Source organism: Protopterus annectens, chromosome 9.part0 (genome assembly GCF_019279795.1).
Source record: "Protopterus annectens isolate FY-2018-M chromosome 9.part0, PAN1.0, whole genome shotgun sequence".
Classification (NCBI taxonomy): domain Eukaryota; kingdom Metazoa; phylum Chordata; order Ceratodontiformes; family Protopteridae; genus Protopterus; species Protopterus annectens.
The window spans coordinates 162,106,926-162,132,690 of NC_056743.1; the positions used below are offsets into that span (position 1 = coordinate 162,106,926).

The window sequence follows — 25,765 nt, forward strand, 5'->3', positions numbered from 1 at the left end:
CCTCAACAACAACACAACCTTTTTGAAATTCATCGTGAGTGGGTATTGGAGCAAGATCCATTATCTGGATATCAACTTGAACTTGGTCATGACCATCTATACCATGGAAGGCAAAATAAATAGAAAAGAAACTCTCTTGTTAACCATTATTTGCACAGAAGACTATGCATCCATTCCATATGAAGAAAGGATTGTTAAGGGACAGTTTATCAGATTGAGCAGACTCCCAAGCAGTGATGCAACCTTTCTAAAGGAGTCTGTAACTCTGATATTGTTTTTCTTAGCACGAGGGTACGACCCCGATTGGTTGTGAAAGATCCAACAAGAAGTTTCACTGTTTAGATTAGCCAGAGGCAAGCCTATCTTACACAAAGTGGCAACTGAACAACTATTGGTGGAAATTTACACACTCACTCCAAAACAAACCTCAGACTCTGCCTTTAGAAGAGCATTCCCTTTACAAGTTATGGCAGACATGAATGTAATAAAAGAAATCCTAGAAGACATTTGGAAAATCATTCTAGGTAATAGTGACTTGTTAAAACCTTTAGAATGTCCTGTGTGTACTTATAAAAGATTGCATAACATTAGGTCCTTTTGGGAAAGAGGTTCACCCCCCCCCCAAAAAAAAAAAAAACACTGGACGTTTCACCCCAGGCATCTTTAAATGCAGGAGATGCAAGCAGTGCAGGTTCATAAGTTAGCAGCTCCTGCACTTACATCCGAGCGCTTGACTTATTTTTTTGGTGATTTGGAGATTTGACTGTAAGTCATTCGATGTGGTTTACATTGTACAATGTGAAACATGCCCTTTCTTCTATGTAGGAAAAACTTTCAGAAAATTTGCCTGAAGAATTTACCAGCATGATTTAGCGATCAAAAATAAATATCAAAATAATGCATTAGCAGAACAGTCAATGAATTGTTTTTGTGTTAAGAAATTCACTTTTAATCTCCAGGAAGCTGTCAGTTTGGAGGACTTTTTAGGGAATTGTAAGGTATAGCTTGAGTGCAGGGAATCCTGCTGGCAGATCAGGATAAGAGCAGACAAAAATACCCTTGTCTCAGTGATCATATTAACATTTAAATGTTTCTTGTCAGCACAAATGTTTTGAATAGTATCCTTTCTGCTTTAAATCTGATACAGTGTATTTTGGTTCAGGCACTTTTTTAACTTACTATTACCCAAGGACAGGTATTGGTTAGTTGTTTGTATACCACATGACTGTTTTGGCACCATTTTTAAACAGTATGTTTGAGTTGTTTGTTAGATTCTGATTAAATTCTGGATTATTAAAAAAAGAACTAAAGCACTAAATAGAATTTGGCTGGGTCTGTGTCTTCTCTGAAGAGCTGGTACTTGTAGAATTGTTCTTTTGGTATTGTCCTCTAAAGCTAATTACAGAACTAAATCACAAAGCATTCTCTAGGTATATCCAAAGTCTAAAAGGGAAAGCCCAGCTTTGTGCCGAACTAGCTGTGGATGATAACACTTGTACTGAACCTGAGGACATTGCTAACCTGCTAGCAGACAGGTCAGGCGAAAACTTCACCCCCCCTCCGTCCCCTCCAGTCATACCCCTTAATATACTTGTCACCAGTCCTCTGCCTAGTATGTCCAGAGAGCCGGTCATAGCTGCACTCTCCAAGGCTAAAAACACAGCCTCTATGGGACCTGACAAAATCCCATGCTGCTTATTAAATGGCCTAAAACAGGAGTTCGCAGAACAGCTGAGCATGCTCTTCATTCCTAGTCTAAGCACTGGCTTTGTACTAGCTGAGTGGAAAGCAGCAACCATAATCCCCATGTACAAAGTGGGTCCATTAACTGACCCTGGGATCTATAGACCCATAAGCCTAACCAGCCTTATCTGCAAAGCTGTGGCAATAGGATGTACTACCAGCCATGCCAGGAGAAGTAGGTGTGGATGTTTAACATATGCCAGCACAGCTAGCTGGAATTTTGTAAAGAATTATATGTCATTTGTATATCAAACTGATTTGCACAGATGATTGTGCTGAAAACATGTATTTGTAAAGCTGCTTGTATTAAAATGTAGCAGCAGTGTGCCCTGCTGGAAAAAAAAGAAGTGTACATGCATTATTGTAACTGAATTAAATGTATATGTTTTAACAGAGGATACTGGAAAGAGAAGAGGTTAATCTCTGTCTAACTTTAAAATATATCTGAAATTAAATTACTTTCTGGGTTAAGCCATAAAGATGTTATCCTACACTTTTGAATGGAGCCAGAGACACAATGTCTGTGCTAGAGAATAGTTTGTAGCGCCTATAGGAAGAATGGAATGGTTTTATTGTTTTATGGTTTCCAGAATAAAACTTAGTTAAAGGTGTAGTGTGTGTTGTAGCACATAGATGCTAAATCCTGGCAGCTTCTAGTGATGGGGGATAGTGCGGAAAACAGAGTCACATGACCAGATGGGTGTGATGTCATTCTGTAAACCAGAAATAATGTTTAAATATTAGCAGGAGATTGCTGTAAGTATTCTGTCTTGAATCTGACAACAAGGACCACTCACCCACATCTTGCCTTGCTCTGTTCACTAACGAGAAATGGTAATTCTCTAGATCAGTTAGGAAAATATAGTGAGAATAGATAAGTACTGTTTTTCTGTAACTGTGTGACTCTTTCCAGTTGTGTTATTTTCAATATTTCCTGTGACTGTAAATGGCTATTTAGTATTTTCATGTACTTTTATTGTTAAATATATTTAAACTTTTCATTGTTGCTGGTTCTTTTTAGAAAATATTTAAGCTTTGAGAGTATTTGCATGTAGTTATTTGGTGATAACTGTGGCCACTCCTGAAAGCCTGGCTGTTTGGTCAACATTAACATTTGTATTAATGATAGCTTCACTCAGCATAATTGGATACCCTTTTAAGAGCCTTATAGTAACTTACTGGTGGCAGTGAATCTACCTTATAGTCTGGGCAAAGTTGGTAGAGTGGGTAATGTGTGCCAGCCTTTCCCAGGTGTGTGTGTGTGTGTGTGTGTGTGTGTGTGTGTGTGTGTGTGTGTGTGTGTGTGTGTGTGTGTGTGTGCGTGTGTGTGCGTGTGTGCGCGTGTGTGTGTGTGTGTGTGTCAGCTACAGGGTGGCAGGGCCATGAAGAACTGGTTTCACAGACAGGGTGCTGGACACAGCTGTGCCAGTGGAGAGCCTTATTGGAGACCTGGGGAGAGACAGATATTGAGAATTCCAGACCCTGGGCTGAATATGTTCCCTGTGTGCTCTTAAGGGAAATGGTGCTTGATGCAGAGAGGTCTGCATCTGGAAATACTGAGTGTAACCATTTGTATTCCAAGTGAATGTCCCTCTCCACTGTCAGTGGTGAAGATTCAGGTTCCTTGATTACTGACCCAGAGTGGGGAAGTCACAAAAGGCATGGAGAGAATCATCATCATCAACCAGGATGTAGGTGACCTTCAAACTCTTGACCTGACCCAGTCTGGCATCATTAAGGGCAGATCTTGCATACTAAACGTGGTGGACTTCTTTGAGAATGTCACCAAGGCTCTGGATGAAAGCAGAACAGTTCACACTGCCTGTCTCAGCCTAGCCAAGGCTTTTGACACAATCCCTCACTCAGGCATCACTGAGAAACTCACCCAGCTGGGGATTAACCCTTATGTCACTAGATGGGTTACCAACTGGCTCACAAACAAAATACATACAGTCAAAATTGGGGACACCAGCTCTACTAGCAGACCTGTTACCAGTGGTGTTCCACAGGGATCTGTGATAGCCCCCCTACTGTTTTGTATCTGTTTTCCAGAAGTTCAGGTGAAAATAGATGGTCTGTGGCTTACCAAGTTTGCTGATGACTCCAAACTGGGATGCAATTATCGAATCCCCCAAAGATGTCAGCACACTACAAAATGGGCTCACACAGATAAATGATTGGTTTCAAAACCATGGACTTAAACTAAATGCAAAAAAATGCATCATCACCCCCTTCTGCAAAGAAGAAACCCCTGCTAATTACAACATTAATAATACATCCCTAAGTTCATACCCAGTGCTGAGAGATTTAAGAGTGCAAGTTGATAGCAGCTTTAATTTTGATTGTCAGTTGTCCACAGCAGGAAGGAAGGCCTTCTACATTGCACACCTCATTAGCAACATTATAGCATACAAAGCTAAGGAAGTTTAACTCCCCTGTACTCTCAACAGAACAGTAGTAGAGTACAATACTCCCTTCTGTATGTACCTCACCAGACATCTGCAGCAACTGGAAAGACCTCAGAGGTTTCTCACCAAGCAAATTCAGGGCCTACAACACATGACCTACATGGACAGAGTGAAGGGCCTATCACTTTACTTAGTATTGTATAGACTGCTTACAGGTGACTTGTGCCCTGGCCTACAGAGCAGTCTCAGACCCTGCCTTGATGAAGCTACTGCACATCTGTAAATCCAGTGGGACAAGATTCCCTCACACTAGGGATCTTAACCTAGCCGCGATATTAACAAGACATGCTGGAGAGAAAGATATGTCTCTAGGAGGTTGCCACTCCTCTGGGACAAACTCCCAATTCATGTAAAACAGAGCTCTTCAATGACCCTATTTAAGTGTAGCTTGAACAATTGGATGGGAAACCATAAATTTACACCAGAGGTCTCACCTGTGTCCCTCTTAGACAGGGGCAACCGGTGCTCATCTTAGATTCGTTTGCAAACACAGACTATATATCTTGGTCCGTAAGGGAACAAGGGTACAACATGGCTAGGCATGTAGAGGCCTAAGAGCCAATAGCCTAGTAACCTCCTATAATCCAACATCTTGGAAGAATGCTGTGGCGGCTTTATTACGTAAGGATGGTGAAGATTCATCAGACCCATCTTCATATATACCCATTTCAATTTTAAACCATGATTATAAAGGGGTTTATGTCCATACTGGTTAGAAGAATGGCAAAGGTGTTACTAAAACTTATAAATAGATCATTTGGATTTTTGTGGAAGGGTGGAAAATGTTTGACATTAAAAGAACAGTAGTGACCAGAGAGAAGCAGAATGCAAGGAAATACATCTGCTGTTGGTGGGTTTTGACACAGAGAAAGCATTTGACAGAGTAAGCTGGGATTTTATGAGTGGGGCAGTGGAAGCATTTGCATTCCTCGGTACAATCATAAGGTCAATTAGGGGAATATATGAAGGATCAGAGACAAGAGTTAAAGTGGGAGGGCTTCTGTCCAATAAGTTGTAATTGTTCTCTTTCTCCTCTATTTGCGTTATATTTAGAGCCATTGGCAAAGAAAATGAGGGACTCAGAAATGCAAGGATATAATTAGTATGGTAATCAAGAAAACTTGTCTTTGTTTGCTGATGTTATTATTTTGTACTCGATAAATCCTGAAAAGGACATCTCAGAATTATAGATCATTTTGTGACAGTTTCAAGTCTTTTCAGGATATAAATTATTGAAGATAAAATGAAGGGAATAGCCGTAAACTATGTGCCTACACACATATTTTTTTCAGCAATAACCATGCTTATGAGGACACAATAAGATGAAGTAGTTAGGAATATGGATTAACAAGCCTTCTGTTATGGGACCTAATGATGTGTGGAAAGTTGTTGTTGTTAATGTAAAAACTGAGAAGCTGGAAGCTGTTGTCTATGGAAACTAAGATGCAAGCAGTGAAAATGTTTTTAGTCCCTTTAGGTTTCTGTATGGGTCAGGCATAATTTTATTAACCAGTGTAGAAATGGTGGACAATAATTAATAAAGAGTTGAAGGAACTTATCTGGGAGGGTAAGAGGGCAAGAGTTAAGTGGGATAATTTGATGCTTCCATTTGAACAAGGTAGTTTGGGATTACTTGATTTGGAGGGATATTTTAGAGCTACACAGTTAAGGCTCATGTTCATAACACAAGCAGAAGGTTCTAATTCTGAATGGAAAGGAATGATGAAGCAGGGGAAAGTTCAACAAATACAGATTGGGATTTTGCATGCTGACCCTTGAGGAGAATAATAAACACACAGAATATTATATTCACGAAGTATTCCAAGAACTAAACCAGCATAAGAATGGAGAAAGGAGATATTACCAGCAGGGGATGTCTTCAAATATGGGTACAAAAAGTAGGCAGGAAAGGGCTGGAATTTACTGGTGAGGGAAAGGTAATAGAGTGGGATGAGGCCAAGATGATGTTTGGATTGCAGGCTAGAGACTGCCCTCTGTACCAGCAATTGATATCAGAGTATAGGCAAAGAGAAATGGATAGGGGAGTAAGTGAAACAACTGCTGTGGTGGAGTTTTTAGTTGAATATAGAAAAAAAAACTACTTGTAAAAATGGATAAATAGTAGGTAATATAAAATATTGCACGTTAACTATAAGAATCATTCAAATGAAGTTAGAAAAGATTGGGAAGAGAGACTGGAAAAGCAATGTACAAGAAAACAGTGGAAGGATGCATGTATGGCTCCGAAGTATGCAACAATGTCCAGAAGGTTTAGGATCTTTGCTTTGAAGTGTTTGTGCAGGTATTTATTTTACCCCAAGCAGACTTCAAATAATTTTTCCTTGGGTAGATGGAAAATGTTGAAAGTGTGATAGAGAAGAACGAGGTCAATGGGAAAATGTTTTGACAGTGTAATGAGTTGACAGATGTTAAAAATCCCCTATAGAGTACTTTGTCAGAAATATTGGGTAAGCAAATGGCTGTAACTAAGAACATTATTTATTTATTTTGAGCTGGGATATAGGATCTGAATTGCCTAGACAAAGTAAGGCCTTTGTAAGTTTAATTCTGTTGGCTGACATAAAAAAGCAGTTATTAGGAAATGTAAATCAAAGTCTAAACCAGCTGTATTTGAATTATTGTGTATAATAAAAAGGGGTAAAGAACTGGAAGAGGGATCTTTAGAAAAGGGAAGAAGCAAACTAAATATAAATAAATGGAAATTGTGAGAACAGTATATGTAGAGTAATATTCAGGAGGAGGAGTGAGGTTTAAGGGAAGGCAGGAGTTCAGGAGTATATGTAATGTTGGACTGATGATAGTTACAAAGAAAGAAAAGATGTGTGATGTATAATATATATCAATGGAAACAAATGTAAATATAATATAATGTATGTAAATGGAAAAAATGTAAATATGATTTATTTCTGTTAATGTATCTTTGTCTGTCATAAGTGATAATTTAATAAAGGTATTAAAAAAATCATTTAGCATTGTCAAAGACAAGTTCCAAATGTTTCTCCCAAGTCCACTTGTCGAATGAACATGCATGACCAAAAATGAAATTATCTTCGAGTTTTGCCATAATTTCATAAAGCACTTGTCAATGGGATGTACTGTACTTTTCTTTTTAGATCTGCTGATCAATAATGGACATTACAATTAATGTTAAATAAATTGTTGTTTTTTTTTTTTTTTTTGGTAGGAAGTTAGTCATCAGATGTGCTAATTTGGAGTCACTGGACTTTTAGAGAATGTTAATTTAAAGATTTAGAACTGCATTTGGTGCATTTAGTATGCTTGTTCCACAAGTTCACTCATTTAATGATTTTTAATTGAATCTTCTTTATAGATAGTGGGCACTTTGAAAAGCAGTAGCGATTTTTTATTAAATAAAAGAGCTTCAGTCTGCTTCTCTGTAGGATGTACCAGTAGACATACTCTAAAAACAAGCAGAAAAATCACATTTTATTAGCATGTGGACAGGCCATTTGGTAACACCAAGACTTGAGTTTTTATCTTGTTTCAGTCTACAGGTTATTTCAGATGTGCTAATACATCAGCATATTTGACTGGTCACCACTGTCTACTACTTTTACTATCTCCAGGGTTAGTACACTGTGAGCTTTCATAAAAGTGACAGTTCTTTGCCTTATCAGTTCTGCCTTCATGAGTGCTGCACATAATGTTGGCTGCCACCTAAGGGCAGGACCTCTGATCTTTTCGCTTCCCTCATGTTGCTGCTGTTCTCTGTTTTTCAGAAAGGAGCAGGGGACTTCATAGGAGGCATGAAATTCAGTCCGTGGGAACCAGGCCATCTCATCACAGCATCTGGTGATGGTACGCTTAGTCTGCAAGACATCAGTGAAGGCAGAGGGAAGATGATGACACTTTCAAAGACTCCAGATTGTGATCATGACCATCACAATGTCTGGTGAGGAGTGTTGCATTTCCTAGGGCATTGCTGTGATTTTTAGTGTTGTGTAGAGTGAGAAGATGAGGTGGCCTGTTAGCTTTGTGTTGTTTCTCCTTACACTGGTAAGCTCTGTCCTGTGTTCTTTCACTTTTTCTTAACTATTTTTGCAAGGAAAAAAACTCATTTTCAAAAATGAAAAGCCTGTATTTTGGTAAACAGAAATACATCCTTATATTACTATCCACTGTATAAACAAAAGACAGAAAGGTCATTTCGTAGCATATAACAATAAATGTCAGTATATATATAAACATATTGTTCACTGTAGTGTACTTTCACAACACAGAATTTAAGAATTGTTTCAGCTTCTCTTTTTGTCTTGCTATGAAGGGAAGCTTTACAAAGCACAGTAAGAAAGTACCACAATCTGATGTTGTTAATCTTCATTCATTCCTTACTGATAGATTATCGGTTCCATCCTCAGAACCGAGCCGGCCAAATATCAAGCTTGTGTCAGCCAAAAACTCTCGAGCCAAGGTCCTACCCAGAATGCTCTGCTCCCTGTTAACTCAGGTCTCAATTGCCACGTTGCTGTACAGAGTGTCAAGCCACTCTGTTCAGCTAAGTGTCTAATTTTTTGAAAGTTTTGTATATCGTTTCTATTTTAAAGTTTTTCAGTTTCTGGTATTATTCTCCTACCCTATCGTATCCTTAAGACTCTCTCCCTTTAGTCTGTTTCTCTATTACCCTTTTCTTACCTTTGAGGTAATGCTTCATTACTATTGTTGGTAATCCTTCTTTCTTCTCTCTTCTTACCCTTTTGGGTAGCCTTTCCTCTGCTTTTTGGTACTGTTCTTCTTCTCCACATTGTTATTTTGGATAAGAAAAGTAGCGTTGGTTTTAAGCAGTGTAAGGATTGCGGCCGTAAGTTACCACTTTCCGATGGCCATGATTTGTGTGTCTATTGTTTGAATGTCTCCCACCTTACTGTAGATCGCCCATGTGGGATTTGTAGAAATTTTTCGACCACGACTCTTAACGAGAGAAAGAACAAATTTATCTTGAAAGGTCTTCTCAAATCTCCTTTCTGTGAGGCTATTTCTGGGTTAGAGGGCTCACCCCTCCTGCTAAACCCGTAAGAAGGGTTCTTCCTCATCAAGGTCACTCCCTTCATCTCCCTCTGGAGATCGTAGGGAGTTGACTCATAAGAAGGTGAAATTGACTACTACTTCAGTGCTGCCACCTGTGACCCTGTCTTCTCCAGGCTCGGCACCTCCCCAGCTGATTCTTGCTCTAGCCATGTCCTCCTTATCCACACTGGCACCGGAGTTCCCGGTGCAGACAATTGCGGCTCCAACAGTTCTGTCGCAGCCCTTACCGGCACCATCCATGCAGGTACAGCTCCCTTCGGCACCATTGGTACAATCTCCTTCAGCTCCAAGTATGACGTTACTGTCCTCCACGGTGCAGACACTTTCAGCACTGACATTTTCTTCGGTGCAGTCCTTTTCGGCACCATCATTGTTACTGGTGCAGACACTTTCCTCAATGGCACCGTACCCCTCGGTGCAGACACTTGCTTTTACGGTGCAGACACCTTCAACTTCTATGGCGCTGACGTCGTTGGAGCAGACTACTTCCACACTGTTTTCTTTGGTGCAGATGTCCGCAGTTCCGGGCTTTGCACCTCTTGAATCAGCAAGGACCAAGTACTCTCCTTCCTTGGATCCATCCGTTGGTAGCCAATGTAGTCCTTTTCTAGAAAGGCCAGAATCGCCCTCAGGTTTCTCTATGAGGTCGACCAGGAGCTTCTCTGAGCAAGATGTGTTGCGGCTTGTGGATCAATTGCTTGTGGTCATAGGTCTCTCTCACCCGTCAAAGTCCAAGTTCCCTCCTTCAGGTGAATGTATACCTTCTCAAACTCCAATGTACACTCCTGCTTCGACTTCCACCCAACTATCAAAGCCCATTACTCTGACAGCAGCTTCCCTTCCTCCAAATTCAATAGCAGATCTCACTTTTGAACCGGAGTCGTCCTTGTGGCCCTCAGTGCACTGGGCATTGGGTTCATCTCTGGCCAGTGGCTGTGCCATGGGGGAGGGCATTCTTGGTTCCACGCTGAATTTTTCTATTGCACCCTCCATGAATGCATCACAGTCCTCTTGAGACTCCTGGTCTGGGGGTCGGCTCGTCGGGGTGAGGTGTGACCCCGGTTCCGAGGTTATAGTGCTCGGTTCCAGGCTCCCATCCCTTCTTGGGAGGGCCGGCCTGCCAGGCCATGGAGAAGGTGCTTGCCTCTGCTGGCAAACCCCACATGTCTGAGTCCTCTCCCCCCCTCTGTGCCGCAACTCTCACAAGCCACAACCGCCGGACACTGGGCACAAGTGCCTCAGGTTTCTCCACCTCAGGAGACCCCCTCTTTTCAGTCTTCCCCAGATCCTCCCAATGAGGAAGTACCCCGCATAGCGTCGTGCAAGAGAAAGCACATGGACTCTACTGAGGAGTCATTGACTGAAGATACAGGCTTTGATAACGGGGAAGGGTCCCCACAGTCACCCTCTGATGAGGTTCCTTTAGCGACTTACTTGAGATCCTTAGACAGAGGGGTGACCGGAAGTCCGGATACCTGCAGGCCTTTCGTGCCCGGACCCCTACCTCCTGGGTTACCCCGCTGGCCGATGATCTCATCCAGCACGCACGGAAGGCTCCTGACACCCTGGAAGTGATACCATTGAGGCATGATAAAATCTTATCTCCCCCAGCTGAGCATCCCCATTGGTCATGAGGTCTTCCAGTAGATGCCATGGTGGTGGCGGCTGCAACTAAGAAGTATTTGGCAGAAGAGAGCCAAACTGTCCATCCACGCAACAAGGAGTCCTGGGCGATAGACAGACTAGGGAAGCATGTGTTTGCTTCATTGACCTTCGCCGTAAGGTCTTTGAACTATCTGGCACACTTTACCAGGCTTCAGAGGGATCTTATCAACCAACTCTCTGAAATCTTGGCAGGAGCTGTTTCTGATGAGGTCCATAACAGCGTGGCTTCTCAGATAGCCACCCTAGAGTCCATTTCCAATTCTTCCATGCGTCTTATTTCTCACGTAATGGAAGGAGCGACTAGAGCAGCAGGCGCGAATATAGTCACCAGATGACATGTCTGGATGCGCCTTTGTGACTTTGCAGACTCCTTTAACTCATTCACTCCGGAGCAGCTCAGAAAAAGCTGCCTGCTTAATTCCACCATAGGAACAACAGTGCAGCCTGAGCTCATTTTCAGAAAATCCATTTGTAATACCATACAGAAAACAAATGTTCATAACTTTTAAACTATAAGAGCTAGACTACAAGTGTAAATGCGAAAGTTGTTCAGCAGACACTGACCTTTCCAAAGGTGTAAATGTTGATGGTGCATATCAAAGTCATTATTAAATATTTGGCAAGGAATGTTGATATTGTGCATATTTTTACCTTTTTGGCAAAGCACAATATCTTGGTCAATTTACCATGCAGACCCATACAATTTGAATTTAATTTGTTAATGTGAATGTCAGCTGTAAAATGATATATTAACCATTGCTGTGTGATGCTCCCTTCTTGAGATATTCACAGAACTATGATTAATATATTATTTCTCATAATTGATAAATAAACAAAGCATAATATCTCATCACCTGTAACAGACAGAGTCTACATATCAGTTTAGAAGTTGTGCATCTGAATGTCAACTTAAAAGTGATGCATCATTTGTGTGATCACTGTGCTCCCTTGCAAAGATATGGGCATAATAACGAGAAGTATCTTAAATGTATAATTTTCATAATTGTACAAGACTAAAACTGTGATATCTGTATTTACCATGTTGTAAGGAATGACACTGTTTTCAAAATTAGGTATTCATTGGCACACTGACATGCTCCCTTGCAAAGTTATTTACCAAAATATGAAAAAAAATCATAATTTCCATAACCTAAGTCCGAAAAGAACTTTGATATCTGCACATGTCTACAACATACAGGCACAATTCTTTTACCATGTTGGAACCAGCAATAATGTCTTCAAAATGAGGTATTACTTGGCACATTCAGATGCTCCCTTGCAAAGTTATTTACCAAAATATGAAACAAATTCATAATTTCCATAACTAAGTCTGAAACAAACTTTGATATCTGCACATGAGTACAACATACAGACACCATTCTTTTACCATGTTAGAACTATCAATGCTGTTTTCAAAATGAGGTATTACTTAGCACATTCAGATGCTCCCTTGCAAATGTATTTACCAAAATATGAAAAAAATCATAATTTCCATAACTTAAGTCTGAAACAAATTTTGATATCTGCACATGTCTACAAACATACAGGCACAATTCTTTTACCATGTTGGAATCAGCAATACTGTCTTCAAAATGAACTATTACTTGGCACATTCAGATGCTCCCTTGCAAAGTTATTTACCAAAATATGAAACAAATTCATAATTTCCATAACTAAGTCTGAAACAAACTTTGATATCTGCACATGAGTGCAACATACAGGCACAATTCTTTTACCATGTTAGAACTATCAATGCTGTTTTCAAAATGAGGTATTACTTAGCACACTCAGATGCTCCCTTGCAAAGTTATTTACCAAAATATGAAAAAAAAATGATAATTTCCATAACCTAAGTCCAAAACAAACTTTGATATCTGCACGTGTCCAACATACAGGCACAATTTTTTTACCATGTTGGAACCAGCAATACAGTGTTATGTTTCACAATACTTTGAAAATGAAGACAAATACAGTTATTTCTCTCTTTCAGTGGTTTTTATTATCTACAGTACACATGTGCAGGAGCCTCATGGAAAGTACCAGGGAGACTCTCAGAACAAAGGAATAAACAAGCTTATATACTGGTGATATTGCTGACAGTACAAAAATATAAAAATGAACCAATTAGATCATTATACAGGGCAATTAACCAATCAAAGGTTTACCCGTAAACATAAGACAATTCACATCATCGTATCTTTGGGCAGAGAAAGAAAATCAGATGCACTTCCATAAAAGGCACATTTCCTGCTTTCAGGCAGACTCTTGTTTTTCAAGATTCTCTCGTTGCTGAGAGTTCATTCAAAGTTCACAGTACACAGTACATTTTAATACATACAAACTGTCACATACTCAATTTCCTCAAACACATGCTTTGGCTGTTCATATTCTACAATCCCCCATTTGATGCTGTGTAAGCATCACCACTTAGCCTATCATACATTTCTCCCAAATCTAGCATAACCATGCTACTGGTCTTTTCATCATTGGAAAACATTGTCATTTCATCGTCTACATTCATAGCTGCAGGCATATAAAACTTAGGCACTTTCTTCACAGTTTTTGAAGACATTAATTTCAAGATCAGTGCTTTGATTAGGAATAAGACAATAAAAGCAACAATTGCTAATACTGCAATTAATAAAATCATCTTCAACAGTCCACCTCCCCAGCCTGATAACAGGTTGGTTAACCATGCTCATGTTGAACTATCGGCCTCTTTGGCCTTCGAGAGTTTAGAAATTCTTTGCATCAGTTCAAGATGGCTTTCAATTCCGTGCGGATTATCAGGAATAAACGTACAGCACTCCTCCTGGATTAAAGCGCAAGTTCCTCCTTTTGCCGCTAGGGTGAAATCGAGAGCCATACGGTTTTGGAGTACTACAGCTCTCATAGCAGTCAATTCATCAGTCACTAGTTCTAAGGCAGAAAATGTAGCATTGCTTAATATTTCAAGCAATTTAGATAGCTTTCTCAGTTCCCAAATTAATTTCACTTCTCCGTATGATGAAATTATACCAGCCCAAGATATGACGTCATCACCCAAGTCCATATGGGACAGTCCTTTGGTACTAGCATGAGCTAAGCCATGATGATAGATCCATGAAACATCAACTCGACGTACAGGATTGGCAGGCTTCTTGACTTCTCAAACGTTTCGAATTTTTCCCTTAGGTAATGCAGATACATGTTGAATAGCTGGAACCAGGTAGCCCAGGAAGCAGCTGCCAGACCAGTTTCCTGGTAGCCATTTATATGCTTTTCTTCCGCACACAAAATAACAATTTTCTACTTTAATGGTGATGTTGATAGACTTGAAGCGATCCCCGGTGTCCTGCAGTCCTTGGAATATTTTCCAATAAACAGTTTCTATTTTCTGGGAAAAGTTAGCTATAGAGTCTTTAACAAGTATTTTTATAGGTGAGAAATCTGTTACACAACCCAAATTGTTTGCAGTGCAGTTATATACTGTCTTGTTACAGTGGCTCCACCCGACTCTAGTTTTACCACGTTTTTGAAAACACACAGTTCCGTTTTGAATGAGGGACAACTGTAATGCTATCTTGTCCTTTGAAATAACATTTGATGCATCATAGATCAGATTCATCCAGGTTTCATTAATCCCTAAAGGGACTATATTTAGCATCAATCCCCCATTAACAGTAGGAATAGCAGTGCAAATCCAGCAGTCTGATACATTGAGGGAGGACGCATAAGCGTATTTAATGGCTTGGTAGGTGTTGAAAGGTGGATGCCATGCAGCTCATTTGGCATGAGGCGTAGTTGGAGCAGGACATGAAAATGGCCACAGTAAAAATATCAAAACGACAAGAATAACCACCAAAATCGTTGTGCAGTACTTTTGTGGAAATGGCGGTTGCACTTGGTGAGGTTGTCCAAATGGATAAACATCAGGCATTGTCAGGTACTGGTACAGTATGGCTTTGAGTACAAGTAGCAATAGGTGGAGAATCAGGAGTAGCAAAAGGTAGAGGCTGTTGATCTTCAGATGGGATTACCTTCTTGACATGCGATATGTGAATCCAGGTGGGTGAGCCTTGTAGTCGAACCGCTGATGATGTCGTCAGTAGAACCAGGAAGGGCCCCTTCCAGCATGGTTAAAGAGCTCTTTTTTGAGAGAATGACTTGACGTATACCCAGTCTCCTGGTTGTAGTGCCGAGGACAGGAAAGGATCAGGGATATGTTGAGCCGCTGCTACCTGGCGATGATGAAACTGTAAAAAAGAAACAAGAGAAGTGCTATACAGAAGAATATCATGATCAAATGCATCATACTCAGATAAGGGTGGTGGGGGAGTCATGGGCATACGCATAGGGCGGCCCATGAGGATTTCATGAGGAGAAAGACCTTTAGTAGGATGTACTTGCGCTCTCATAGAGAGTAGGGCTAGAGGTAGGGCCTGTACCTAAGTGAGGCCCATTTCACTAGTAATTTTAGCCAGTCTGGTTTTCAGTGTCCGATTCATGCGTTCAATAATACCTGATGCCTTTGGTCTATATGGACAATGAAATTTTAGAGTGATGCCTAACATTTTAGACAGTGAATCAATTAACTGAGCAGTAAAATGTGTTCCACGGTCTGAATATATTTGACAGGGAACACCAAAACGAGGTATCAATTCATAACAAAGTTTCTTAGCAACTGAGACAGCGTCCTTTTTGGCACATGGGTAGGCTTCTAACCATCCAAAAAAAAACATCAACAACAGTTAAAACATATTTGAAACAAGCACAAGGCGGAAGTTCAGTAAAATCTCATTGCAAGGCGCAAAATGGTCCCAATGGTTTTGGCAGTGGTTGTGCGGGAGCCATAGTGCCTTTTGAAATGTTATACTGTAAACAAATGGAGCACATGCTCAAAAAATGCTGTACAGAAGCAGAAAGTCCTGGGGCAAACCAATCCTTTTGAATTTGTTTTATTAACGTGTGTACCCCGACATGAGCTGGCAAGTGATACGCTTTAATAAGATAATTTAACATAGACATTGGGCAGACCAGTCTACCATCTGGATGTTGCCAAATGAGATCAGAGCGTTTAAAACAACCTTGAGCCAGCCATGATGTCCTTTATGGATGCATCTGCAGTCATAACAACTGGGTTGTCCTGTCGTCAGGCAGCCCTTCAGTCGGCCGGATTCCAAAGTCCGGGTCCGGCTTCGGCTGATGTCGCACTTCACCCGACGTCATCTCTGTTGGTCTTCGGGTATAAAGGCATCAGCCAACGCCATTTTCCTCAGTCTTTCTTGCCGCGTGGCGCCCGAAGCAGAAGCTGTTCGCAAGTGCCGGTCGGTCGGATCCAGAGATTACTTCTACCGAATACTACTTCGAAGACTTCTAAAGCTAAGTACCCCGTTGGGGACTCTTTCTTGCCTCAGCCGATGTCAGAAAAAGTTAATAATTGTTTAACCTGTGGGAAACAAATACCTCATAAGGATTTCCACTCTTACTGTCTGCCTTGTTTAGGCCCAGCCCACGACGTAGCAGCCTGTTCGGCCTGTGCTTCATTCAACCGACGAACGCTTAGGCGTCGGTCGGAGTTTGCAGAACAGTTTTTCGGTTCTGTTTTTGCGTATATTATGCCGTCGGATCCTCCGACAACTCAAACTGCTAAAAAACGCAAAGATAAAGACCGACACTCGCGGTCCGCGGTTTCGGCCGAAACCATGGTTAAGCAAACCGCGAGTGTCTCGGTTTCAGCCGAAACCGAGAAAACTGATCAAAGTGCAGCTGAATCTTTCACTACCATTGAGGCCCCTGCTACTTCGCTTGAATCGGCCTCAGAAATTTTATCCACTACGGTGGTTGCCACTGACTTATCAGACACCATTCCCTTGGATGTCTCTACCCCAGCACGTGGTGCTGCTAGGCCTCCAGCAGCCATGTCCATTAAGGCCTTTGCCAGGGCTAAAGCAGCCAAAACTACTAAAGCAGTGCCTGTTAAACCCCCTACAACCAGGCCCTCTTCTAGTTCACAAATGCTTACTCTGGCAGAAGATTTAATTTCATTAATTAGGGGACCTCAATCCCACCCAGACAGGGCCTCTCAGCCCCCAGAGAAGAGACCTAGGGCAGAGCCCCCCGAGCCTGTGTCCTCTGATGATTCTGCTGATGAATCAGACATAACAGACCAGCCAGAGGCTCCTTTCTCCAATTATGAAGACTCAGATGCTGAAGAATCCATTCCAGCTGCTTCCCCACCAGAAGAATTCTCCTTTGGGGAAACCTTACATGCCATGCGAGAGCAGTTCCAATGGCAGCAGCAGGATTTCTCAGACTCCAGAAAAAGACTTAGGACCTTTCTGCACCTTCCACAGCACAGGCCCTTAGCTATACCTCCTGTCCTCTCTGTGGTGGACGATGCCTTCAATGATGTCTGCTCTGCACCAGATTCTTTACCTCCAGCCCCTGCCAAACCAGACAGATTTTACAGGGTACCAGACACTCATCACCACCTTTACAAGGCCTCACTTGCAGACCCAGAAACTATATCCCAGGGTCCCAGGGCAGTAGCCTCGACCACAGCTAAAAACCCTATTCCTTCTGAAAGGGAAGCCAGGTCATTAGACAGATGGGGCAAAAAAGTCTACACCTCAGCTACTCTCTCAGCTAGAGCTTTAAACTGTCAGTTTCACATGATACAATACCAAGAGTTTATGCTTGATCAGTTAACAAAAAAGCTATCCTCTGATGATTCTATTGATAAGAAATATGTATTAGAAATGGTAAACAACATACAACAGGTTAGTAACCATTCCTTAAAATGTGGCTATGATGCACTGGAGGCTTCATTTAGATCAGCCATGACTGGCACAGTGATAAGAAGACATGCATTGCTAAAGGAACAAGCCTTACCGGATCATGTTAAAGCTAAGTTATTAGATGCTCCTATGGATAAGACCAGCTTGTTTGGTACACCTGCCCAGCAGGTAATGAAGAAAATGGAAGAAAAGGCAAAATCTGTTCAAACGGTTAAAGATTTCTTGCAGGTTCAACCCCCAAGGTTTAGCAGGAACTGGCCTGCCAAAAATTGGTCCTTTCCTGACTCCACAAGATCCCAAAGGGGCAGGAATAGACGTTCCAGAGGCAGAAACCAATCCAGAGGAGGTGCCTACAGAGGATGACAGTGGCAAGGTAACAACAGAGGCACAGACACAACCACTGCCACCACAACAATATAACCACAGTGACTTACCTCTAAATCCGCCTACCAGGGAACAAATAGCAGCTCCATTAGGCGGCAAATTAACCTTATTTTCGAAGAACTGGCACTATATCACAAAAGACAAGTGGATTTTACAAACCATAGATCAAGGTTACCGGTTCCACTTCCACACTTTACCAGTCAAAAGAGGAATGCCAAACCTACCTCCAAATCAAAAAACAGAGGCTGTACAACAGATAATGCAATTAGCAAACATGAGAGCTGTGGAAAGAGTGCCAACAACAGAACAAGGAAAGGGATTCTACTCCAGACTATTCCTAGTTCCAAGAAAGGAAAAAAGTTGGAGACCTATTCTCGACCTGTCCACCTTAAATACATACATCATTGTCCCAAAATTCAAAATGCTGACCCTACAGCAACTTCTTCCCATGCTGGGCAAGGAGTGTTGGCTGGTAACTCTAGATCTCAAGGAGGCATACCTGCACGTCCCCATTCGACCAATCTGCAGAAGATACCTCAGATTTCTTGCAGGATCAGAGCATTATCAATTCTCAGCATTGCCCTTTGGCTTATCTACTGCCCAGAGTATTCACAAAATGCCTGGCATCAGTAATCGCCCACTGCAGACTACAGGAATTCAAATTTACCCATACCTGGACGACTGCCTGCTACAAGGGGACAACAAAAGCAAGCTGACAACAGATTTACAAAGGGTCATTTACTTGCTACAAGCACTGGGATACACAGTCAATTTACAAAAATCAAGGCTGATACCATCCCAAACAAGGACATTCTTGGGCTGAATTGGACACAGTAAGACAAATGGCATTCCTAACTGCAGAAAAACAAAAGAACTCCCTCTTTACTTCTTGGCTCTAACAAAACAGAACAAGTTAACAGCAAGAAAAGTACTGCAGGCCTTGGGCTTCATGGCATCATGCATAATCTTGGTCCCACTTGCCAGACTACATATGAGAAAACTACAGTGGTACCTAAAGAATTTATGGTCCCAACACAGACACAGCCTAGAAACAGAAATTCCACTAATTCCATGCTTAAAACAGGAGTTCCTATGGTGGGCTCAAGCATGCCAGTCAAACACAGGTCTACCCTTTCGCAGATGTCAAGCAAACCAGACCATCACAACAGACGCTTCAGACCTAGGATGGGGGGCCCACATGCTGGACAAATGCGTGCAAGGATTGTGGACGCAGGATCAACTTCACCTGCACATCAACCTAAAAGAAATGCTGGCAGTGAAACTGGCAATCCAAAACTTCAGACCATTTCTCAAAGAGGGCCAGTTGATGATAAGGACAGACAACACCACAGTCATGTGGTACATCAACAAACAGGGAGGCACTCATTCATACCCCCTATGCAGAATGACTTTGGAACTGTGGAACCTGGCACTCAGCTACAACATCCAGTTACAGGCAATATTTGTACCAGGAAAGGAGAATACTCTAGCAGACATATTAAGCAGAACCACATCGGATGCCCACGAATGGATGCTACACCCGGACATCTTCAAGACCATCTCAAAGAAATGGGGAATGCCTCAGATAGATCTATTCGCTTCCCCTCTCAATCACCAGCTCAAAAAATTCTGCACAAGGACATTCCACCCACTGGCATGGAAAGTGGATTCGCTCTCCTTCAGCTGGAAAGGCCTAACAGCATATGCATTCCCATCTCTTCCCTTGATACACAAGGTATTACTAAAAATCAAGGAAGAACGTCCAAGGATAATTCTGATAGCTCCAAACTGGCCAAGACAACACTGGTACCCACTGCTGAGGAGCATGTCTCGGAACAATATGTGGCCAATACCCTGATGCCTTTGATGTTAACTCAGAACAACTACAGCATCATGCATCCAAACCTAAAACGTTGCAACTGACTGCATGGAACATCACATAGCAGCAGCTAATCCAGAACTTTCCCAAAGAGTTAAAGATATTATTCTTGAAGCCCGCAGACCTTCAACAAGAAGGAACTATGCAGGAAAATGGAAAAGGTTTGTCATTTGGAGTACTGAAAGAGGAAAAGATGTGTCAAACATAGATATGCCTAACATTCTGGAGTATTTGGCAGAACTTCTACATACAGGCCTGTCCTACTCCTCCATCAAGATACATGCATCAGCTATATCAGCAGAATACAGCTTTGATCCACCTGTCTTTTCACATCCTTTACTCAGGCAGTTCCTCAGAGGAATCAAGAATGTAAAACCTCCAAGGAAACCACCATTGCCAGCTTGGGACTTGAACTTTGTGCTAGAAAAGTTGACACTATCACCTTTTGAACCAGCAGCAACAGCAGACCTACAGCATCTATCGTGGAAAACTGCTTTCCTACTGGCAATAACCTCAGCCAGGAGGGTTTCTGAACTTCAGGCCCTAATGGCAGTACAGCCCTTCCTAATCTTCCACCAAGATAGAGTGTCCATGAGGACTAATCCTACATTTATGCCTAAGGTGGTATCCAGAGTGTCTTTAAACCAGGCAATCCACCTACCTACCTTCTTTCCCAACCCACAAAACAGAGGGAAAGAATACTGCATACCTTGGATGTACATAGACAGCTACGCTACTACCTGGACAGAACAAAAGTAGCAGAAAAACTGACCAGCTTTTGTAGCCTATGCAACAGGAAGGGAAGGAAAAGCTATTTCCAAACAGACAATCTCCAAATGGATAGGAAATTGCATACGATTCTGTTACTCCTTCCATGGAAAACCAATTCCACAGCACATAAGACCTCATTCTACAAGGGCAACAGCCACTACCACAGCCTTCTTACGAGGAGTGGCAACCAAAGACATTATTGAGGCGGCTACTTGGACCTCCGTGCATACATTTGCCAAGCATTATAATTTGCCTCTATATTCCAGATCCCGAGCAGGGTTTGCCACTGCTGTACTGCAAGGGATCCTAAACACACCATAATCTAGTTTTTCCTCCTCCCGTAGTTGGCTATGGTATTCTACCCAGTTGTTATGACTGCAGATGCATCCATGAAGGACATAGTACAGTTTTGTACCTACCATAAATGTAGATGTCCGAACTGGATAGCATCTGCAGTCAGGATTACCCTCCCTCCTTCCCTCTGTGGTACTCCTAGGGTGTTTACCCTCCTAATAGCTAGCTGGTGGGGGGGGAGTCTTTTATGGTGTATTTGTTTGTATATATGTACATACATGCTTATTTTTGTGTTTACCTCTATCTTTTTGGAAACATTGGCATTTATCCAAATTTTAGCCTTCAAGAGGGCTACTGGCATCTGGGGCAAGAAACACTGAGGAAAATGGCATCGGCTGATGCCTTTATACCCGAAGACCAACAGAGATGACGTCGGGTGAAGTGCGACATCAGCCGAAGCCGGACCCGGACTTTGGAATCCGGCCGACTGAAGGGCTGCCTGACGACAGGACAACCCAGTTGTTATGACTGCAGATGCTATCCAGTTCGGACATCTACATTTATGGTAGGTACAAAACTGTACTTTCTTCTTTCTGATTCTGGAGCTTCATCTTGTAAATCTTTTAACACTGTGGTATCAAAAGTAACCATTGGTTGCAGAGGCTGCAAAAAATGTCCCTGAACAGTTTGTGAGAGAGCAGCCTGTTTAGCTGCCCAGTCAGCTAAATTATTGCCCTTAGTTTCAAAAGAGTCATTAGATTGATGGGCTGCACATTTAAAAACAGCAAGTTCAGATGGTAATAATAAATCTTGTAACAAGTTATTGGTATAAAAATGTTTTTTAACAGGTGCCCCGGAAGAAGTTAAGAACCCTTGTTCCTTCCATAGTATACCAAAATCATGAACAACACCATGGGCATAACGGGAGTCAGTATATATAGTGGCAGACTTGTCCTTAGCTATTTTGCATGTATTCGATAATGCCACTAGTTCCGCAGCCTGCGCGGAAGTGCCTGGGGGTAATCGTCATTTTGGAACATGGCCATGGACTTACAAATTGAACTACAAGCACAGTACTTGCCAGGCAAGGAAAACACGCTGGCAGACAACCTAAGCATGAATATGACAGATCCACACGAATGGAAATTGCATCCAAATGTTTTTACAGAAATAATCCAAGAATGGGGAAGGCCAGACATAGATCTCTTTGCTTCCCACAAAAATCACCAATTGACAAAATTCTGCTCAAGGATTTTCCATCCAAAGGCCTGGAGAGTGGACGCTCTCTCTTTCAGTTGGACATCAGTGACAGTTTATGCCTTCCCACCTCTTCCTCTGCTGCCCAAAGTTCTATTGAAAACCAGAGCAGACAGACTAAAGATGATTCTCATTGCTCCGGACTGGCCAAGACAACACTGGTACTCACTCCTGAGGAGCCTGACGCATTCCCCACCATGGACCCTGCCTCTAATGCCTCTTCTTCTTACTCAGCACAGCTTCAAAACTCTTCACAGCCAGCTAAAAACACTCAATCTAGCCGCATGGAAGATTCCTTAGCATCACAACAGACCCTACTCTCCAAGGAGGTGCAGGATGTCATTTTGGAGGCCAGAAGGCCGTCAACTAGAAAAGCTTACTCCGCAAAATGGAAACGGTTTTGTGTCTGGAATGAGAAAAAGGGCCAGGATCCTGGAAAACTGAATTTACCTCAAATACTACAGTATTTAGCTGAGCTGCTAAGCAGTGGACTTTCATTCTCCTCCATTAAAATCCATGCCTCAGCCATTTCTGCAGAATACAACACTGATCCACCCTTATTCTCTCACCCTCTCTTAAGGCAGTTCCTCAGAGGGGCTAATAATCTAAGACCCCCAATTAAACAACCAATACCTGCCTGGGATCTCAATTTCATTCTGGAAAAACTGACCTTGCCTCCCTTTGAGCCAGCTGCCTCATCAGATCTGCAATTTTTGTCCTGGAAAACAGCTTTCCTTCTGGCTATTACCTCAGCTCGTAGAGTTTCAGAACTACAAGCTCTCATGGCTGTGCAGCCATTTATCATCTTCCATCAGGACAGAGTTTCCTTACGAACCAACCCATCCTTTATGCCTAATGTGGTATCCAGGGTAGCTTTGAATCAGGCCATACACCTACCTACCTTTTATCCTAATCCTCAAAACAAAGGGGAGAGATTACTACATTCCTTGGACATCCATAGACAACTATGTTATTATCTGGACAGAACAAAACCTTTCAGAAAATCAGAACAGCTCTTTGTGTCCTATGCTGTAGGAGCTCAAGGAAAGCCAATTTCGAAACAGACAATCTCAAAATGGATAGCCCACTGCATACGCTTTTGCTATTCCTTTCATGGCAAAACTGTACCTACAGGCATCAGATCTCACTCCACAAGGGCCACAGCTACCTCTGCAGCCTTCCTCAGAGGAGTTCCTACCAAAGATATTTTGGAAGCAGCCACTTGGAGTTCTGTGCATACCTTCTCCAAGCACTACCACCTACCACTATACTCCAAAACTAGAGCAGGCTTTGCCACTGCAGTCTTGCAGGGCATCCTGGCTCCTCCTAGTTCCACCTAGTGCCTACCACCCCTTTCTTAGCTTTGGGATTCCACCCATCTGTTATGACTGCAGCTGTATGCACGATGAACATAGTACAGTTTTGTACCTACCATAAATGTAGATGTTCGAGTGCTAATACAGCTGCATTCCAGGTTTTCCTCCCTCCTTCCCCTCTTGGGACAGGCCTATAGGCTAACACATCCTCATACAACCTGATTGGGGTATTCATTTATGATGTATTTGCTTGCAACTACTGTATTTTGATTATATTGCACTGCTTTATTACACAAATTTATGTATTGCCTTCCTTCTGGGGGCACCTGACATCTGGGGCAAGAAAAACTGAAGAAAATGGCGTCGGCTGGTTCCTTTATACCCCTGTCGCACTGACGTCAGGGAAGAAGCGACGACAACCGACACCGGACCTAGACTTTGGAATTCGGCCGACCGAGGACCCGCCTGACGGCAGGAGAACCCATCTGTTATGACTGCAGCTGTATTAGCACTCGAACATCTACATTTATGGTAGGTACAAAACTGTACTTTGTGACATATCGGTGTATGGTGCAGGTTGCTCAGCCAAATATGGACACTCATTTTTCCACTGGCCTGGTTGGCCACAGTTGAAACACTCTGCCTGATTACTAGAATTCTGAGGTGGAGCCGACTGTGTCCCTGCCAGTTTTGTCTATTCTAATTTCCTGGTCCTTGGCGTCCACCCCTCCCCCTCGTCCTCTACCCCGCTGACCAAAAACGTTACACATTTGAATTTGTGCTTTTACTAATTTCTCCTGTAAATCCTTCTTTTCTTTAGGTAAATGGTCGGATAGGTATTGTACCTGCTGGACTAACTCATGTAAGCCCAAACTAGGCCAGTTTAAACATACTTCCTTTAACTTGTCCCTCACCTGAGAGTGTAACCCATCTACAAAGGCAGCTGACATCCCGCTTTGTGCTGGTCCTTCGATGGGTTCTGGGTATGTGGAATATGCCTCAAAGGCTTCAGTGAGTCGATTTAAGTATTCGTCTATAGGCTCATCCCCTTTCTGTATGACTGATTTAATTTTCGACCAATTGGGGGTAGGTGGCACTATTACAGTGAGAGAATCAACTATACGTTTCCTAACCGCTTCAAATCCATTCTCCCCTTGCATATTGTGCTTCGGTAGTGGGGTAGGAACATTAGCATGATCCCAGATACATTTCATGAGATTAGCTGGGACAGCGTATTGGAGGACAGCTCTAACCTCTTCTATGGTAGGATTTTACAAACAGATATGTCCTGCCAATACGCATTGAAACTTCGCTGGGTTATTACGAATAGGTGGAAGTGATTTAGTGATCGCTTTTAAATCAACTGCTGACCACACCCTAGGTACCACTACAATAGCCAGTTGTCCCGCATCCCTAGCATGTGCTGGGTTTGGGACTTCTCTCAATGTGAATACTCCCTCCTCATCTGATGGGCTAGTGTCCGATTCAGAATCAGAATCTGGATTAGATTTGTCCGGACCAATGTAGCCGTCATTGTCTTCAATCACAATTGGACATTGTTTGTAAATTTTACCCTTGTGCAAATGTACGGCTTTTTTATTGTGATATATTTTCGGCTGGCTAGACCTAGGGTCAAAAAGCATTTGTGCTTTTCTTTTCTGCTGTTTCTTTGTCTTCGAACGGGTTAGTCTAGGTGATGATTTACTTGTATCCGTTTGGTCAGGTTGTTCTATAAGCGGTTTGCTAGGCTGACTTCCCTTTGCCCTATCTCCGATTCCAGAGTTGGGTGCGGTCTGCTCTTCTCCCCGCCGGCCTTCGCCCTCTGTTGTGGAGCTCACTGCTCTGTCTTGAACCTGTGAAGGCTGATATAGCAGTGGAGGAGCCATAGGGGGTGGGGGAATCCAGGGGTTATCATCCTCAGATGATTCAGTTATTTGTAATTTACTTAATTCTTGTGCAGGATATAATCCTTTAAAGGGTGGTTCCTTTAAGCGTTTACCATTGGCTACATCTAAATTACTCGCAGTATGTCGCAGTTCCTTTATCTGCTCTTTTACTTTCTTTTGATTGTCCTTAAGACTACTGATGACCGAGTCCTTTTTCCTTTCTTTAGCTTCACACATCCAATCATTAAAAGCTGCC

At 42.3% G+C, this 25,765-nt stretch overlaps 1 protein-coding gene across 4 annotated transcripts in view; it reads left to right on the top strand.

The window, feature by feature from the left end:
* DDB2 (damage specific DNA binding protein 2) overlaps window positions 1-25,765 on the top strand; it is a 741,911-nt gene that overhangs the window by 169,911 nt on the left and 546,235 nt on the right. For 3 of the 4 annotated variants that reach the window (XM_044082702.1, XM_044082699.1, XM_044082700.1), the window contains exon 5: window positions 7,973-8,145. The exons of the other annotated variant lie outside the window; for it this stretch is intronic. In XM_044082702.1, coding sequence (XP_043938637.1) covers window positions 7,973-8,145 — 173 coding nt within the window. The remainder of the gene's footprint in view (window positions 1-7,972; window positions 8,146-25,765) is intronic. 4 annotated transcript variants of the gene reach the window in all.